At 38.4% G+C, this 20,700-nt stretch overlaps 1 protein-coding gene across 1 annotated transcript in view; it reads left to right on the top strand.

Annotated features, from left to right (window-relative positions):
- Nucleotides 1-16,150, top strand: part of LOC140268765 (guanine nucleotide exchange factor VAV3-like) — a 54,283-nt gene extending 38,133 nt beyond the window's left edge. The window contains exons 21-27 of the mRNA XM_072363744.1: nucleotides 567-632; nucleotides 884-918; nucleotides 1,079-1,195; nucleotides 5,564-5,651; nucleotides 6,116-6,245; nucleotides 13,096-13,244; nucleotides 14,753-16,150. Coding sequence (XP_072219845.1) covers nucleotides 567-632; nucleotides 884-918; nucleotides 1,079-1,195; nucleotides 5,564-5,651; nucleotides 6,116-6,245; nucleotides 13,096-13,244; nucleotides 14,753-14,794 — 627 coding nt within the window. The 3' untranslated portion in view covers nucleotides 14,795-16,150. The remainder of the gene's footprint in view (nucleotides 1-566; nucleotides 633-883; nucleotides 919-1,078; nucleotides 1,196-5,563; nucleotides 5,652-6,115; nucleotides 6,246-13,095; nucleotides 13,245-14,752) is intronic.
- Nucleotides 16,151-20,700: the final 4,550 nt, after the last annotated feature.

Here is a 20,700-nt window from a genome sequence, read left to right as displayed (position 1 = left end):
ACTTCAAATTGACCTCAAACTCAGAACTGGAAACTCAGATTATCTGGAGCTTAATGATGATATGTATTCTTATTACTGTCTACAAGATAATGTACATGATGGGGACTTTAGATTATGAAATAAACTGAACTGCCAATACTGAAAATAAGTTATCAATTTGACCTTATCAGTTTAGTTATCTGGAGGTAAAAGTTTAGTCTTTTCTATGTTTGTTGAACATATGCATGTTTTTTTTTTTTTTTACGTAAAGCCTGTGGTTGCTGTTGGCGAGTTTGTTAAAAAGCAGTTCTGAGTAAGAGAGCTCCCACTGTTTGGATATTCAAAGACCAGAATAAGATCCATTATTTGGCTCTTGTTTTGATGCAGCACAAATCTAACTGCCGGCATAGTTTGAACCGTAATTAACTTGGGCTGCAAATTAGATGCGCTGCTCGTTGTGTGCTAATTGCTGAGGATTTATCGAAGCAAGAGTGGGAGGGGAAGAGAAAAGGAATAGAGGGAGAGAAGAAGAAGAGTGGTAGCTCCCAGACAAATATAATGCGATTAACAAGCAGTTGCCATTGCAGGGTAAAATTCTGGCGACAAGCAAGATTGGCTTCTTTCCAAGTGATGCTGTGAGGCCTTGCCCACGTGTAAGTGTGCATGTTTATCAAAATCAATAAGGCTAAATTTATTGTGATTACAATGCATTCAGCAGATAATGGATACTATTGATGTCCTGGAAAAGAGATTCAGTGCTTTGAATTGCAGTTTTCTTTCTGCTGTTGAAGACTTATTTTAACCATTAGAGGTAACTTGAATATCACATTACCATAAATTACCTCCACCCTCTGTATCGACTCCATTAAAATATGAAATAACCCCAATTTTTTTTATATGCCAGGTTCCAAAACCAGTCGATTACTCTGCACAGCCATGGTAAGTGAAGAAAAAAAACCCAACAAAAACACTGTAGATTGTGTGGAATAAGCACAATTTATTCTTATGTCATGTTATTGATTGCATTGAATGTTCTCATCCTCATGTTAAGAATGATTGATCGCAGTGTAAGTGCAGTCGTTGTTCATGGATGGTTCAGGTTTGCAGGACCTATGGAGAGATACCAGGCTGAGGAAGAGCTCCTGGACCGAGAAAATAGCACTTACCTCGTTCGGCACAGGAGTAAAGAGTACAACGAATATGCGATCAGCATAAAGTAAGTGACGGGAGAGTTATTTGAATTTATTTCAATACCAAATCTAGTCCACTTTTCAAAACCATTTACCACAAATATTAGAATAAGCAAAGAACTGACAGTCAACAGCAGTGTTGTGTGCAAAAACACCTTCTTATGAGAAGCGAGAGACAGGTTGCAAGAATATTTCGAACAAACAAAATACCCATTTGCAAATACCATCTTAGAACAGCTATACATCTGAAAACAAATGACTCCTAAGGTTTTAAGTGGACGGGCTGCAGCAGAAGGAGATCATGCTGTGATCTATTCACGTTGGGGAAAAAAAGAAGTTACAAATACTGTATAATCATGAGCAGCCTTGAACTGAAGAATGGAAAAAAAGTTTGCCTTGACTTTTTGAATTAGACCAGGCAAATAATACATATAATTAATCCAAATAAATATATAACACACAATGGAAACTTGCCTTTACATTACATTTGCAAACCTGACGTTATACAGTTGGATGTAGTAAACAAAATATTGTTTTAATGGTCAGAATCCAACTCCCTTTGACAAGGGTTGGATATATTTGGCAGCAAATGAAAAGTCAGTCATCGAAATAAATGTACTGGAAATAAGAAATATGTAAGAATCTGAACCACTTTGACAAGGGCCAAATTACAATGTCTGGATAACAGAATTTCCAGAACAGCGGGTCTCATGGACTGTATGCAGTTGTTAGCACCTGCTAAATGTCATTCGAGGAAGGGCAACCAGTGAACCAGCTATGAACCATGTGTGTAGGCAGCAAAGGCAGTCTGATCCTAGAGATCCTACTAAAGAGCCAGTTGCTGAAAACCATAATCCTGTCTGTGACAGAAAGGTGTCAGATCACACAGTGAACCACAGCTTGCTGCTTAATGGGTTGTACAGCTGCATGCCGGTCAGAATGCGCATGCTGAGCCCTATCCACCACTGAAAGCACCTGTAATGAACATGTGAGTGTCAGAACTAGATCAAGCGATGGAACAATGAAACAAAGTCGTCTGGTCATCTGGATGAATCACACTTTATTTTACCTCTTTCTTTTACATCATGTGGATGGCTGGGAAAGAGAAAGGCAGAAGGATGCATTGTGGGAAGATGACAAGCTGGCAGGGGTAGTGTGGTGCTCTCTTGGGAAACCTTCTTGTTTGGCATTTATGGGAATGTGACTTTGATGCATATCCTCTGTCTAACTGTCCATGTAAAGCCCATTATTCCCTCATGTCAGTGACCTCTTTCAGCAGGATAATTGGCCGTGCCACACTGGAAAAATTGAGTTCAAGTTGTTGATTTGACCTCCCACTTCCCCAGATGTCAATCCAATAGAGCAAATCTGTTGGGAAACGAAACCTAAATCCATGAAAGACACGTTTAGCAACCTAAAGAACTTAAAGGATGCATTGCTTATTTAATAGTGCATTAGCCAGAGTTAAAATTAGCAACCAATAACATTTAGTTTGTCATTTAAATTTGATAGTTAAGGTTTACTTCTGTCACCAACAATTATTCAAGTTTGATAAGTGTTATGGTTATATAAAGCTAATGGTATTTGACACAAGTGATCTACAAGGAGAACAGGAAAACTATTTCTATGATGACTGTCTGACCTTGCTGTGGACAAATTGCATTGGAACTAAAAAAAAAATGCCATCCATTATAGATAATGTGGAATGTTCAGGGACAATGATCCTGGAATTAAAAATGCTCCTGATGAAGTTCAATGGCTAATTTTACTATTTCTATTGTCTTTATCTCACACATTTATTCAAGGAGTTCTTGATAGCTTTGCTTCTCATATCATTTGGTTATCACTCTTGGAAATGTATTTCAAAAGAAGACTAGCAACACACTTGAATTCTAGATACCATATACATCCCATAAGGCCCCAATAAAAGGCAGCTGTATCTGCAAGTTAAGTGCCTGCATGATGCTCTTTTAAAATACAACATTGTCTGTTTAACTAGTGAATATCTTCCAAGCTACATCAAAGCTTGTTCACTCTTTTTAAAAAAAAAAAAAAGAACAATCGAATCCCTGTGACCTGGAATGACCTCTGCATGCGACTATAACGATGGACGGAGCACTCTGAAGCACACTCAGAGTGTTTGGATGTTAAGACTATTTAGCCAGTGTCACCATTCCAGCCCATTTAGTTTGGTAGACTCATACTGTTACTCATTCATAGCTTTGATCTACAGATCCAGTTTCTGAACACTCCGATACTAATTGCCTGTCTTAGTGCTTAAGATCATTATCACGATGGCTGTTTGAGATAATGAAGCTTTATACAGACAGCTCTTACTAATCAACTGGAACTGTCTAATGTCAAATACTACAAGCGGTCAGTTGGCGTATGTGCGTGTGTGTGTGTGTGTGTGTGTGTGTGTGTGCGCTGAATGATGTTTGTGTGTGTATGCGCAGCCTTGGGAGCTGATAGGAGAAAATGAGGACTGTGCCTTCATGAAACGGGCCTCATCTGTCTCCACGCATTATCCTGCTTATAACTCAGCATCTATCAATAATGTATTAGACCCCATATTTTAATAATGTATCAGTGAATTTGCAACATAACTGTATTCTTCTCATCTGTCATACACTGCACTAGGATATTTACAATACCTATCCGTCTCCAGTATAACTTGCACATCACCATATGGGAGATGAGCTATCTACAGTACTGTGCTTGCAAATGGTTTGACAACACACCTCCTCTTTTTTCTGTAGATAGGTACTTTATTAAGCCTATAAAGGACATTGTTGCTATAGTATGTATGCTGTGAGTAGGGGAGTATGCATTTTCAGCCACTTTAATATTCCCAATAGTTAGCCTGAGCAAGGTGTTTTTACAAAACAAAATATTATTTAAACATCTGATTATGTGGAAAACATCATCAAATATCCCTTATACTGTATGGTATGCTTTTTATCAGATGTGATACATATTTTCTTTTAAACAGGAGGCAAATTAGGATGATAACATTAGTTACCCAAATATATGCACTTAATTTGTTTCTAAATGACTTAAATGTCTTAGTGAAAATGTCTTAGTGAAAAGCTTGTGTGGTACGCTCTTCCACCGATTAGTGACTGGCTGATTAGAATTTTGACACTGCCTTTGTGCCTCAAACTGATTTTATTTCACAAGTTGACAAAGTTTGATTTACATTTACAAAATCTGAAACTCGTTGTGAACAACAACTTACAAGCTGAAAATATTACGGAACAGGAATTTTCTTTCGTGAAAGAAGCTTTGGTGAAGGATTTCCTTCCCTATTTGACTGGTAGTAGTCATCCAAATATCCAAATTCAGTCCAAATATTAAAACATAATGATCTGGAAATTGCAGTGTATACACAAAAAATGGTCACATCCTTGTAGCATAACAAGCCACAAATATATGCCATCCCTGCCTCACATATGTAGCCTGTAAAAGCTTTAAGGTGTAGTTCGTCATTTTCCTGCCACCATTTGGAAAAGAACAAATGCATGTTACTCTTTGTTTTTGTACAAAACCAAAGAAAAACTACAAAACTACATTCTGTACAGTGTTACTGATCTTATCGCCCTGTTGCAATTGTAGTTATAATTGTATTTAAGCTGTTTGCTGCAGAAAAAAGACAAAAAAAGTGTAATCAGCCTAATTTTCAGAGTGATGAACACAATCCTGCAACACTCACACTATGACAGGACAGCAGTAATGCCACAGGGATTGTTATTATAATATAATAATATAATAACAAACAATAATGTTATTCTGCTCTCCATTTAGCTTGTGCCACTGTTTGCTGGCTTATAAGGCTTGCCTATTGTTAATAATAATTAGGTTTTCTGCTATAAGAAGTCCAAAAGTCTGCTGTGACAAAGGCGCATTATTCTTGTGGGGCAATTGGCTGTAACCAAAGAAGTTGTTCATTAAATTTGGAGAAACATTTTTGACAGTTGTGACCAAAACCCTTTTTTTTTTGAGAGAGACAAAGGTAGTGATGCAGGATGCATCTCTGGTTTATTAGTTGATACAGTAATATTTAGCAAATGCACTTCACTGGAAATGATTAATAGCCTGAAAAATGTTCATCAGTTACTGAAAGTCGAGTGTGCAAAAGTCAAAACATCTTAGACATTGCTCATATAATTGTACAAGATGAATCTGGCGAGGCCTATAACACTTTCGTTATTAACTGTGATGAGTAAAAAGGAACTGATTACCACAAAGGAAGAGAAAACCAGAGGTGATTGGCTTGGCATGACAACCACTTTGTCAGCTCAGTCAGACCTCCATGACAGTTCGCCATAGATACTGGAGTGATGTGAAAGCATGTATAGTAGATTAGCAGCCCATGTCTTATTCATCCTTCACAGGTTCAACGATAAAGTCAAGCACATTAAGATTCTGACCAAGGATGGAGGCTTTTATATTGCTGAGAGTCGACTCTTCAAGACTGTGCTGGTAAAGGCTTTGGCTTTATATAGATTTTTCTCTGCCCCACAGACTGCTGCAGCATTAAAGAGTGTAATCATTTTGACATCGTCTTTGCTGCACTCTGCTGATATAAATACTATTTTCAGCTAAGTAAAGATATGTTGTTTTGTGTATTGATGATACTGTTTCTATGATTAATTGATTTGATAATTTTTGTACACACTCAGACTGTGGTATTGTATAGCAGTAGTTATTATTTTTCAGTTTCCGGTCATTGAAATGGGCAGATGGAAAATATGTTGTGATGTGTTGCCCTGCTTAAAAACACTTTCTTAATACTGGCTCGAGTAATGCCAGGCTAGCAGTATCTTCTTAAATAACCTTCTGACATGCCTTTGTTTGTTTCTATACATTTGTACCAAATATTCTAGTTTCACTCTGGCTCACAGGTGTTAAAGTTATTTTTTTCTTCTTGCACTTGTTTTACACAGGATTTGGTTGAGTACTACAAACAGCATTCACTAAAGGAGGGTTTCAGCAGTCTTGACACCTCTCTGCAGGTTCCCTACAGGGAACTGTCCAATGGAAACATGCCCAGGGCCATTACCAAGGTTGGCAGTGGTGAGTTTGCTTCACAAACATCCAGGTTCCTTCCGTAACACTTTCTGCCTGACAGCTGCTACAAGTTCAGATCAGATCTCGATCCAGTCATAGCTGAAAGACATTCAGTGTATTTGTTTTGACTCGATTCGGGGACCAGCTTTTGTAGCTTAAGCTCCAAGAAAAAACAGACCAGAACAGATAAAGATTTTTTTTCCCTCCAAGAAGACAGTAAGGCCTGCATATATGACAAGGGCAGTCAGTGATTTGTGTTTTCCAACGAATTGAAACCAGACACAGTTTGCTGGAATCAGTATCTCACCTACGCCGCATTTTTCTATTAGAGGTACACCTACTTTGCAAAATTATGCAGAGTGTATTGCTTGGTTATTAGACAGTTAAGGTAAAAAATAATATTGAAATTTCTTAATGTACAACAGCCGTATATCTGAATGAAGAAGCAACTTGTGTTAAATTAATCAGGACTATATATAAACAATAGTGTGACAGACCACAATATTGCATAAACACTTACTAAACAAGTCATGATTCTGACCTTATCATGGTTTATTTGCTCATTTTAACATTCCAAAAAAGAAAACTTATTGATGATTTTCAGGTGATCTTTAAGAAGATGGGCTATGTTATAAACTCAGCTGTGTATAGTGAACAAGCAGCTTAATTCCCTCACTTAGATTAGATCAATAAAGTAACTCAACTGACACAGAAAATCTTCCATATCTTCCTTAAAATATAATAAGAACTATAACCTACCTGACGTGTCAAAATGTCAGGGGCTCTGAGTTATGACCAAGGTAAAGAGGGCTGAAACACAACCACCAATCACTTAGTTTCACTATAGTTAAAGCATTAAGAAGCCCAAGAAACACCTTAAGATGGATTTTCAATGGTTTATGGACAGATTAGATGAGAGTGACTCATTTAATTGAGCAGATGGGTGGACCCATGCTGGAATACCACCATTTGATAACAGACACGTTTGAGTCAGGTGCGAGCACTGTGGGGGAGTGGTATTCGTACTGTATGGTCTGCAACTGTTCAGAACTAGATGGTCATTTTCTTGTGGAGGATAGATTACTTTCTTCAAGCAGTTGTTGATGGAAAAAAAATCTACTGCAATTAAGAAGTCCAAGACAATGGTCCATCACACACAACTGAATATTCCATTGCTTTAAATACCACCACGTCTCAATCTGACCCCCCTCTTTACCAGTCATGTTTAGAAATCTTTGGCTTGTCTCAAGAAGCAGGAAATGAAATACACCTATTTAAACCGCTTCTGGGAAGCTGTAGATGTTGTCTCAGCAATGGCTGCCAGCAATTATATGAAGAAAAAAGTACTAAAACAGAGTTTAAGTTGTGGAGATGCTAAGTTGCAGGTGTAGTTTGCAAATAATATTTGACTCTTTTTACAATTAATGTTAAGGCACAGATATCACATACAAAATGTATAAAAACAGGCATTCCTGTTAATAATAAGTGTAGCCATGATTATTTTGAGGTACTAAATCTCCAGGTTTTAAGTACTGGCTATATACAAGGTTTGAGAATGCACCTTAAAAAACATTATTTGATCCATTGAACATGTCCATCAACATATAAACTCGACAACATGAGACCATGTTCTCCACTGGAGTGGATGTATCACAGTGGTGATCCAGGAAATGGAAGAACACATGGCTGCAGGAAGGAGAAGAGTTTGGATTAACGCATGCTCGTCACAGCAAAATGTTTTATTTAACCTGAACTACAATTCTTCTCCTAAATAACAAAAAACAGTTTTTCACCTCATAATTTTTGTGTCTAAACCTTAATTATGCTAAATGAAAGTAACAATGCACTGATGTCTCTGGTATGGAAATTTAAGAACTTGCATTACTACTACATCCACTTCTATTTCAACCTACAAATACGTGCTAAATAACCTAGACTATTGTGTGTGGATATGAAATGAAAAAGAAGGTTAGCAGGGCTTGCTGAAGTTTGGTGCTACTGGGTATCAAACAAAATAATGATAAATTAACTTAATAAAAATATTGTGCCAATTCAGTAGAGTACATCTTTGATAATTTCATATTAAATGGACATCATCCATAATAACATAATTACAGAAGAATGAACCTTTCTGTAATTATTTCATGTTATTTGATTGATGAGAAGATCAGTTAGACTCCCATGTGACAGACTCTCACACAGACATAATCAAGCATGCTCTTGCTGCTGTATTGCCGAAGTATTGCATGCTAGAGCAGTGATTCTTGGCCATGAGCAGTGCAAAGCATAATCTTTGAACACAACCTGTTGGCTTTGAGAAGCACGTATATACGCAGGGACGTGCTTAAACTCAGCAGTTCCACTCACTGTGTAATTTCTTCCCTTCAGAGGCAGTTGGTCATTCACTCGTGCATGTAAAGAATAACAAGAACAGGGTTTCAAAGAAGAAGATTAGTGGAGGTGGCAAGTTGTGAAAGGTGAGTTTGAGAGAGAGGCAGGAAATGCAGATAAAATGTAATGGGCAGACAGGGGAAGGAAGCAGCGTGCTAGCGAGAAAAACAATACAGTTAGACATGTGGTATCTTGTACTAACATGTAGTTTGCATCTTTATATGTGCTAAGATTGACAAACATGCAAAAAAACAAAACTGAACGATTACATTTACACCTAGCTGAAATCCAAGACATTCCAATTCTATCCGGCTCCAGGTGTCATCTTGCTGATCCCGTCATATTGTATTTGTAAGGTATTTTATGGACATTTGCTTCTCAAATGAGTTTTCTTAAGCATTCCCTCACTGCATGCTTACTAGTGTAAATGGCTATGACAAGACAGAGAACAATAAAGAGACATGGAGAATGAGAGACAGAAAGAGAGTAACAGATAAAAGAGCGACTGCAAAATACGGTGACTAAGGGAAACAAAATAGAGCCTCAGCAGCTTACCAGGCTTGGCAGGGAGGTCCCAGTTAGGGCTCAGTGCCTCAGGCAAGCACCAGGAGCCTTCTACTCCAAAACGTCACACTCCGCACTCTGCTCCGCTCTGAGATGGCTTCACAATTTTCCTGACAGGACATGACATTTCACTTGGGCTGGCTGTGGAAAAAAACTGTGTGACAGCCGCCTGCTGACACAAACCTGGGGGAATACCCCTGGTCCAACTGAGAGACCATGACTTCTTCCACAAAACTGGGAAAAGTTTGCAAATGCGATCTGATCTAAAAGAGCAGGAAGCAGCTGGAGGTAAACTGCCTTAACTTGAAGAGATATGTGTGTAAACACCCAGCAGACAAGGCAAGCAGATGAATGCTGGAACAAAGTCAAAGTTAGCCTTTAAAATTCTACTGCATCCTCGTCCGTCAGCCTGCTTTGGCAACGGTGGTCTCCTCGTGCATCTGGCTTCAAAGCAACTCTCTAAGAGACGCTTTTGTGTATTGCTGCCATTCACTGTGCTGCTTTCTCACATGAAGCCTTGACAGATCCGTTGTTGCCTCAATGCATTCAGGGTTTGATTATTATTGCCTTAAGTCGTCCACCCCCATAGACAGACTGAGTGTGGGCACCATATTCCATCTGATAAACAGCCTCTGTGGAAAGACAGATGTCACCCAAAGCACAATAAAAAGGTTTGAATCTCAAAACATACACCACATGGCAAGGAAAATGGAATGCAAGTCTGAGCAAACAGTCACAAGATGCTAAACTAGTGAAAAATAATCAATATTCTAGAGTAAGGTGTCTGAAAAAGCCCAGAAAGCATCTTTAATAAATGTGACTGTGCTTTTTATCATGAATGTGAAAATGATTTGCAATGTAATGATCTTTTTAATGTCTGTCAGGAAGATCAATCTGTAGTAAAGGATTGATTTGAATTTTAATGCTATTGGGGTTCACAGTTTTGTTTTCTTATGGGAGTAATTGTGGATGCAACCGAAAAGATTTGAAAAAAAGAAACTAGTTTATGTGTTTATAAGATGGATTCACAGGTTTTAGAGTAAACTGTTCATCCTAAGGATGAGAATGATTGATTTAGTGCAGTTTAGTCAGACAATTGGCTTGTTTTGGCCTCAGCATGTAGGGGGGAAGAAGAAGGCATAGAATCATATTGTTGAGTTAACAGAAGGAGCTGTTTTCTCAGCATGCGGCTCACATTGGATTTCACACGGTGTCGTTGGCAGTGTGGAATCCTTGACGTGTCCTTGTCAGGGCACCAAGCTGTTCTCAGACATACACTTACCCACATGTTGCTGCTTTGGCTTGCCTGGTTTGAAGCTAAAAGGGTTGCTAATGCAGTCTGACTGAGGAGAAGTTGTCAAAGCACAATAGATTTACATGTCTATGTGATAACAACTAATAGAAAAAGCATGGTCAAAAGAGTTCCTTCAAAGATAGTTGCATTGAGAAGTCATCTTACAGATTTGAATTAGATCATCCAAAAAGCAGTAGCCAAAATAAGGACCAAAAAATTACACAGAACTTTTAAAAAAAATAAATTCTTGACCTTGCTATGATTTGGGTATAGGCAAATATTAGTTGAGTTATAGATGCATCTAGCGACACTGAACCGTTACCTCACTGCTTTTTGCATTTGGGGACACTTCATCCTTCCTAAACTTCCATCCATTTTCTATACCCGCTTAATCCCACTCAGGATCACAGGAGGGGCTGGGGCCTATCCCAGCTGTCATTGGGCAGGAGGCAGGGTACACCCTGGACAGGTCGCTAGTCCATCACATAGCCACACAGAGACAAACAACCATCCATGCTCACACTCACTCCTAGAGTCAGTTAAGAGTCACCAATTAACCTAACATGCATGTTTTTGGGCGGTGGGAGGAAGCCGGAGTACCTGGAGAGAACCCATGCATACGCAGGGAGAACATGCAAACTCTACAAAGAAAGGCGTCAGCCAGGATTCAAACCAGGAACCTTCTTCCTGTGAGGCAACGGTGTTAACCACCACACCGGCCCTTCCTAAACTTCAATTTATCCCAATTTATCAGTCCATGGTATAGCATTAAGTCTCTTTAGACTTGGTACTAATGTGTTTAGCAGAAAGTATTAATTAAATAAAATGGAACCAAAATAGGATAAAAATGATTCCAATGAAAATAAAATATATGTGTATGTACCTGGTGAAATGATAATTCGTTTGATGATCTTACTGTTTTTTCCTCTCATTTTACACTACACTCCCTCCAGTATTTGCTTTATCCTTGTTTTTTTGACTTTGACAACTTTTCCACTTTCTCTCTCCTTTACTCTCTCACACACTCTTTTTCTGTCAAACTTGTGTTTACTTTGCTTTATGCATTCTTTTTGCTCCCACTACGGCCTGAACCCACCCCCTCTCCCAACCCTATCACTTGCTACGTTTCTCTGTAGTTCCTCCTGGCGGCTGCAGCTTTGTTCCTCCCTCCTCCTCGCCTTTTTGGTCAGGTACAGGTGCTGCTTTTCTACTCTCTTTGTCTCCCCCTCGCTGTATATCCAAACTTCTAGGTTTCAGAAGATGAACTTGTTTCTCCTGTCTTTGTTTAAAAAAATGTTATCCTGTTATGCTGCTTCTATGTCAGATTACACAATATGTTTCAGTTACCATGTGGAGAATTTAATTCTCATCAACATCATGCAATTAAAATCAAGTTATTATGAGTTCTCGTAGTTATGATGCTCTGTATCCTTTTTGGAAAACATTTTCGCAAAAATTCTGAACAAGTTCAAAAAAGATGCAAAGCCCACATTGCTGGAATTTTCATAGTATTAAGTCCAGCAATCACTATCAATTCAGCTGATTAAAAAAAGCAGACTTTTGTTGTTTTAATTGAAGAACCATGACAAATATGTTGTATAATGAGAATTGTTAATTCAATCTTAGTATCCATTGAAATTTGAGAATGAAAAGCCAGCAGTGGTGGCAACATCTTGATATAATGATTAAGGTGAGATTTCATTTCCATTCTGCTGGCATGGTTTGAAAGAAGGATAATAGTCTAATAAGATGACTTTGTTTGTGTTGTTCTGTGTGCACCTCTGTGCATGAGCATGTACCGTATATGCATACATGTATTTGTGGAGCTGAGCATCTGCCTTCCATGATGTGCCTCTGTGTGCATGAGGGAGTGAATTTATTCCTTTCATCCAGCATATCTTCACAGTTGTGTCATCTGTATTTTTGCAGATAAGGTAAACAAACCTTTACACACCTGTGTTCACATGTGATATGAGCCCTGACCTGCATGTGTAGGAATAATCTTGTTTAGCCTGATAAGTGAGGATGTGTTCCCTGAGCTAACTTTAATATTAGCTTTTAATAGGTTCAAATGACCACAACATGGCCACAACAACCCCTGACCTCTCTTCTTTACTGTGTGCAAGAATGAATGTTTCACCTCTCTTACAAGTGAATGTGATTCTTTCTCTCACTTTTTTTCCTCTTTTTATTTGCTTCCACACTTTGCATGACTCAAGTACATGAGTCAAGGCTCTTTGTTGCCTTTCTAGCCCCTGCTGTAGCCACTTTCCTGTGAGCAGTCCCTCCAAGATATCCAATTCATACCATTGTAAACCTAGTTAGAGCGATATCAAAACTCATATTATAAGATGAAAGGTAGATGAACAAAATTTTGTTGAACTAAGGGTGCACTCTGGTAATTTATTTCTGTTACAGTAAATGTGAAAGCATGTTTAATCTCAACTGTCAAAACAGCATCAGATTAAATGTTTGCCTGGTGTACTCAGTTCCTTTGAAGCTCAAGTTGTTCCTGAATATCTCTGTATATCACCCCAAAAACTCTGATGGTATTGTCCCAATATTTGTGATATATTTGTGATAAAATAAGTTGTCTCTCTGTGTCAGTCTTTTCTCCTAGAGTGGTTGGCATTGCAGTGGCACGTTACGATTTCAGCTCCAGAGACACACATGAGCTCTCTCTACTGCAGGGAGACATTATCAAGATCTATACCAAGGTGTCCAGTGGGTGGTGGAAGGGAGAAGTCAATGGCAGGGTGGGTTTATGCTGCTCTTTTTACATTTATAGAGTTAATCATTATGTTCTTTACACAAAATAGGGAAAAATTATTGTCGAAGAAGCAACTGCAGTTGGTGTTATGTGAATCTGGTTTTCACAGAAGTCCTAAAAGTGGATAAAGAGAGATCAATTAAGGACAGGGAACAAAGATTTTATGATTTTAAGATTTTTTTCTTTCGAATGAGTAGCACAAGCATGCATTTCATACCCAATTTAACAGCATTAAAAAAAATACATTTACTTGTACTAAAGATTGTTTCAGTCTCTGAACAATTATACGATCCATGTTGCTTTGAGTGACAGGTATTAGTTGCTGTCCAGTGAATGTGTTAATGTTCTTCCTCAAGTCCTTGCATGCCAATTCTAGTTATAAAAATTCTAGATGGTAACAACCATATCACAGGCTTGACCACTGGATGAGACTACAGTGGCTATGTCCATATTTTATATTCAGTTTAAGGGTACAACCGCAACGTTTAGCTATTACTGCAATTGAATATTTAGGCTTGGAGAAATTTTACATCATTGTAAGTCGTTGGACGTTGTTGGGTTTCTTCACTCGAAGTGCTCGATTAAGGGTAGAACAGTTTGACTGGATTTAGGTAAGGTATTTTGCCAGCTCCTGCCACCAGGAGCGTTGAATGTGCCTGAAGTGTGCAGAATGTGATCATTTTAATTTCGGCTCCCATATGAACAGGTTTAAGCATCTATACCAGCTGCAGGCATGTTTCAGCGTGGTGCCTATTTTTTTATGCACCACGCTTTTATGAACCACTTCCATGATGCATGAAAGCATCATGGAAGTGGTTCTCAACAAATTACACGGTGAAACATTTGTTGGTCATCATATTGACTTCATATCAGCAAGTTTCACTGTAGTGTCAGTGTGTAAGAACATAAGAATGTAGAAGCTGAAAGTACAGCTTACTTGTTATGATGATTTTTAGTCAATTTTTGGTAACTGAAAGTGACTGTTCTTAAGTTACAGCTGAGCAACTTTCATGCCCACTTTCACTTTTCAAGTTATCAACCATGCATTACACAGAAATAACTAGAGGCATGATATGATTAAAAACAATTTAGTAGGCATGCTTTGCTGCAAAAGAAAGATCAGTAGTGTGCAGACATGCAGCTGCAACGCTGTAGCTCAGTAAAGCACACACAGGGTACACACTTTTCCTGTGTAAAACAGGCTTTAGGCTTCTTCTTTGACCAATCTTGGGTGAAAAGACTTATGTACTAAGGGTTGTTGTCTTGCTGCATAACTCACTTATTCTTGAGATTCACTTCTTGGACAAATGTCCTGACATGTCATTTTTAAAACTGGTATCTCTTTATCTACTTTTGGGACATGTGTGAAAATCTGATAATTTTTTGGGTCATAGATGTAACAACTTCTCACAGTATACTTTGCACACTGCCTAAAGGATATGTCTAATATGTGTCAGAGTTGCTGCCTCATTGCTTTCTGTTGCTGCTTCTCAGGTGGGCTGGTTTCCCTCTACCTATGTGGACGAAGAGGAATGACTGTGTTTGGTGAATAATGTCTATTCAGCATCCACTGAAAACTGACCACTTGCGTGCAATGTTGCTCTGCTACTGGAAGTCTGATCTCTTTGACAAAACTCTTGGACTCAGACATGAGAGGAGGTGGCAGTGCCCTTAATAAACCCTGGTCCTGTTCTCTGCAGAATTCTCACGCGAGAGTGGGGGTTGTTAAATCAGCGACTGCAGGAGTGTCACGCCACATCTTGCCTCTCGGTGACTCTGTCTGTCCCTATGGGCCACGAGAAAGAACATGTGGTGCACCTAAATAACCCACCCCCCTCCATTCCTTCTCACTTTCTCTTATAATTGAAGACTCCATTGGCTGTTGAAAAACTTGTCTTCCCTGTAATCATGTTTCAATACCAGGAACACTTAATCCCTTCAACTGGAACCGAGATCCTGCTGACATTGTGCCACCCAGGTATTCTACGAGTTTTAAATGGAAACGATGGAGGATCTTTGACTTCGGCTGGAACACTGAAGTCCTCTTGACTTCAAGAGGAGATCAAGACTTTGTTTCTAAATCCCAAACACTGGATGGATAAACACTTATTTTAAATGCAATTCTTTAAACTTGATTTGACAATCTCTGTAAAAAGGACGTATAGTTACAGCGTTACAGACTGATTTATCATTTATGTCCTGTGCATCCAGTGTCACTGAAAGGTGGACTGAGAGGGGCTTGAAGTGGTTTTCTTCAAAGTGTGGACAGAACACACATCTGGAGACACGAAACTGATAAAGTGCTGAAATCTACAAAGCACAGTTACCTATTCACTCATTTTCACTTACAGACCACTGGTGCTTGGTTGCTATTGGAAACAACTTGGGATTCAGGGTCTTTCCCAACAACACTTGGGCATGCTGAAGGATTAGTGGAAAATTGCTCCAGCACCTGAACCTCGGCCGTTTGTTGTTGAAAAGAAAATAATTAAAAAGCTGTTTAACTTGTAATGCAATAGTACAATTTTATAAGACACACACTTGGACACACATTCATCAAAGATGATTCGTCAACATGCACAAAATGAGTCAAAGACTAAACAGGAAGTGCAAATGTGGTGTGTATTGTGTTGTTAGAGGTACGCTGTGAGCTCCTCAATCTTTTCAAATTTATTGTGGAAACCAGAGCCCTTTTGCATTCCACAGATTTTGTGTTTACCTCAACTCTTTTCAGTTTCAGAATGAATGACTCAAGGATGATGTAATAGCTGTTCACTTTAGAGCAAGGTAGCACAAGGGCGTGAAGTGATGAAGTTTTCCTTCAAACGTTAACACCCCGCTAACCATGTGTGAGCCATCAATATTTAATAAAAGCATACTCTTTGAATTGTACTTTTGAAATTCGATTGGCTATTTTTCCCTCTTCAGACAAATGTTAAATTACATTAACAAAGGCACTGCAGTTGCATCACAAACCAGAGCCGTGGCTGACGTGGTCTTGGAGAACTGGCAGGGCTCAAATAATAGCTTAACAAACTGAACAAAAAAGAGACCTGAAGGCAGTCATGGTGCAGGAACATGTAAGCACTGCAAAGTGTTTTTTTTATATAAATGTCCCTCACTAAATTTGAAAAGAGTCAACAGTTTTCTCAGTCATTAATTGTGACAAATGCTGTATTTGCAAGATAAATCTCAATTAGTTACCTATATAAGAGACCTCTGGTGAAGCACTGCTTGAAAATCTTTTTTTTTTCTTTATTTCAATTTGACCTCCAGCACATTTCTTGCTGATCTTTTGATTAAGAATAAAACCTTAGCAAAAGCTTGAGAAGAATGGCTCAGCTAAAGCAAAAGAATATGAAGGAGTTGTAAAAAGGTACAGCTCATAGCATGTGCCCGAGGTCTTCAAATGTAATCAGACTCAACTTTATTGAAAAGGGTTGGTAATTTTCAGAGAATTAAATATTTATTTGATTAAAACGAACATTTTATTTGCTCAAATTAATCTGAACAAGTTGAATGTTGCTTAATCCTGAAGCGTTGTACTTATGGTTGCTGTGTGTCATACTTACTGGAAACTTACTGTAAGGCAGCTAAGTCTGCAAAGTCAACAAAGTCTTATTTAGACAGTTTTTCTGCATGTCTAAATCTAAAATGCTGCTCCACAATCTCTCTTTGATGGTTTGGTGTTATAATATATTCATCATGGCTTACAAGAGTCCTTTTCAGGCGTCAGATACATAAAATCGATCGCTTCATCAATCTGCAAAAATAATGGCACTCAGTCATTCTGACATGGGTAGCTTTTGCATTAATGTTTGTCACGCTTCATTCAGACTTGCCTGTGAAAGTGATGGAAAGACCCACAGTGTGCACGTGATATTTGCCTTTCACATGAGAGTTGAAAGTACATCAACTGAGGTCCTCTTACTATTGGAACTTTTTTATATTTCTCAACTTTGTTTTCCAGTGTCCCCTGAATGTGGGAAGGATCAACTTATTATCACAGCAGCACCCTATTAAACTGAGACAGAAATTCAGGGCACAAAAGTATGTGGCCTTTGCTCTGTTGGAGTATAACTATTTCATAAGGAAGCATTTTTGAGTCTAAACATTACAAATGTGTACTACAAAGCTAAACTAAAGAGTTTGTTCAATAATTTATTAAATTTATTCATAATTTATTAAATAATTCATTTATTAAATTAAATCATTTATTGATTTTACCAATTAATTGTTTTACTAGAAATAAAGAGTTTAAACTATCTAATGTAATCATTTTAACATCAATTCACAGTAAGTATGCTATTTTTGCATACCAACATACAGAACATTTCTAATACCTGCCTAATACTATTCAGGGTTGTAAGGGGGCTGCAGACCATCCCAACTGCCGTTGGGCAAGAGGCAGGATTCAACCTGGAAGGGCCAAAAGTCCATCACAAGGATGTGACTGGCGACCCATGACTGTGAAGTCCATCACAGAGCCACACAGAGACAAATGAAACCAACAACCATGCACATGAGGGTCAATTTAGAATCACCAGTTAACCTGACATGCATGTTTCTGGACAGTGGGAGGAGCCAGGAGCCCTCTTGCTTTGAGGCTACAGTGTTAACCACACCACGGTGCAGCCCAAACCCTGTATATGTGACTGCAGTTCCAGACATGGAATTATTAGTATGTGCTAATACTTGCTGCTGTATGCACAAGTGATCATTATGATTTATGAATAGTGTTTAAGAACAAGATTAGATTTATTCAAGTTTATCTTCATACCCATCTTGTTTGTAGTGGTGTTGCTCTGAATATATTTTCTTCATTTCAGTTTTTGTCATTCATTTGGGTTGTTTAACTGATTTGTACACTATATTACCTTTCATATTAAGCTGAAATTCATGTTCATATATAAGAATTTATTTATGCCCTCGAGCAGTGCGTACTCGAATAGTATCAGTATTCTAGTAATGTAAACAGTCCCTAAGGCTTACCCCCCCACTGCTCTGCAGCCTCTCTAATGACCAAACTCAACAGAGGGAGGGCTCTGCTGCACTAACAGTAAAACTCACATCACAAAGAGGCTAAAAGAATGGCTCCCCTAAAACTCTTCCTCCTTTATCTGCCTCTTCCTGTCTTAGCCAAAGAGATGAAAGGCATCGACAGAAAAGTTGGACAGCAGCCAGACAGAGTGGAACAGATGTACAAGGTTGCATGCAGTAGACGAAGTACATGAAAAAAGAAAGAAGAGTGGGTATGGATATGCATCTGAGAGGAGTGCAAAAGGCAGACTGACAGAGAAAAGGAGTCCTGCATCAACTGAATCTGTCTGAATGATCTCCTTAATGCCATTCATCCCCTCTAGATCTCTGTACGGGGGTTAAACGGGGATTTAGCAAAAACTGAGGGGGCCCTTAAATACCCTTGGTCCGTCTCAAAAGAGCTGGGCTCTCCAAAAGACTTTATCTTTCATATTTATATTCAACTACTGACTTATCAACATCAGCCACTTTGCAATATCATGAAATAGTTTTTCTGTAACCAGGCAAGGTACACAAAAGACTCTCTTACAACAGAAATGGGACAAAAACATATAATATTTGATGGATACAATGACATGATGCCATATAAACAGAATTTGACATTAATAAGGGTAACTTCACCAAACTGCCAACTCAACAATACAATATTGATCAAAATCTTAAGATCATCTGAGATCCTTTAAGGGTGATAAGTCTACAGAATAATTTGAGAATGACAATAGTAGCAGTCAAATCAGATGTGATAAAGGAATTGTTTGACGTGTGAATAATTAATGCACCCAAAAGCCTGTAAGGTATGGTTTCATTTCAATTCATCTCAATTGATATTCAATGATACTTTATTAATCCCCGAATGGAGATGATTTTGCTGCAGTGTAGATTTTATTATGAAAGATATATATTGTTATAGATAGATAATAAAATAAAAAATCAGCTGACAAACATTTAGAAAGTTGAAGTGTAGTAAAGAAAGGTGTGGTAGAAATCTTCAGAAATAAATGGATGGATTGGGTTGTTTTTGTAGCTTGGCAACAATTTAGTTGATGATGTCACACATAGTGTTGGGAGGTAAAAATAAGTGATCGTTCATTACCTCACTCCAAGCAAAGACAATCTGTGGCTGTGCTTACAAGGAGTATTCAAACTACTGAAATGTCTTAGTGAGCAGGGCTCAGATATTTTGAAATATTCTACAAATACTTCCGTCAAAATGACCACGCTGGTGAATTGCTTATACCTTTAAATACAACCCATTGGGGTGTATTTAAAAGTAAGTAAGTTCACCGCTACGGGCAGCAGGAGGAAAATACAACTCACATGAGCGTTTCCACTTTGGAGCATTATTCTCATGTGTTTCCTTTAATAAGGCACAAAGTTAAGGGTATGTGGTTGATGAAATTACATGCAGTATTTTCAAGCCTGAGATGCAAGCTTAACACATAGATGGGCCAACTATTTCTTCACTTCTGGGTTGAGTTCAGTCCATAACAGAGAACTTTATCAAAACACTTTTATCATCTCCTGGTTGGTTTTAGGGAAAAACATCACTTGGATAGAGTTAGCAATCAGAACTTCACGTCACAGTTAAAACCCACATCTTGGTGAGGACTAACACACATTCTTTAAACCAGTTAAAAAGTCTAAGTCAAAGTCAAATTTATTTGTATAGCACATTTCATGTACAAAACAATTCAAAGTGCTTTACATAAAATAAAAGCATTGCAGCGGGGAGCAGAAAAATAGCGGTTTTAATAGCGGGTTCACACATATGTATGCATAGTTTGTGTGGAACATAGGGATTTTTATTTCAGCTGCATACTGGCGTTACAGTATGTTGCCTATTTTGTTATGTGTGATGCAAGTGGTCAGGAAAGGGGTGCTCGGCTAAATACACAGTAGAAACATTTGTTGGTCATTACATTGACCTCGTATCGTATCGTATGGGCAACAAGAGAAATAGAAAATATGGCTTAATGTTCACATGATGATTGATGATGATCATGAACAATTTTCAGTAAAAGGTCTAGTTGCAACTGAGCAACCTCTATAAACCATGGATTTTCTAAAAACTATGTATGTTTAGACGTTACCTGAGGCATCTCTGCTTCAAAAACGATTGTGCAGGCAGCTGCTGCAGCTCTGCTGTGGTGCAGATTTGAAGAGGGATTTTTGGAGTTTTCTTCTTCTGGTATTTTTATTTATATTCTGGAACATACATGGCCCCCAATACTGTCTCGTCCAGTGAACTGAGAAGTTTTTCAAAGTATTAAATGAGTGAAGAGGTGAAAGTAGAAACACGACCACCCTCCTCCCTCCTCGCCTGGATGGTGTAGCTAAATCTCAATGAGGACTTTATCAGTGCTACCCAGCAATTAAGATCTCACAGATCAAAGCAGTCTAAA

This window comes from Leuresthes tenuis, unplaced genomic scaffold (genome assembly GCF_036924035.1).
Source record: "Leuresthes tenuis unplaced genomic scaffold, fLeuTen1.0.hap1 SCAF_14, whole genome shotgun sequence".
NCBI classification, from domain to species: Eukaryota; Metazoa; Chordata; class Actinopteri; order Atheriniformes; family Atherinopsidae; genus Leuresthes; species Leuresthes tenuis.
The sequence above is the reverse complement of the archived record's forward strand: the minus strand, read 5'-3'. Positions and strand labels throughout refer to the sequence as shown.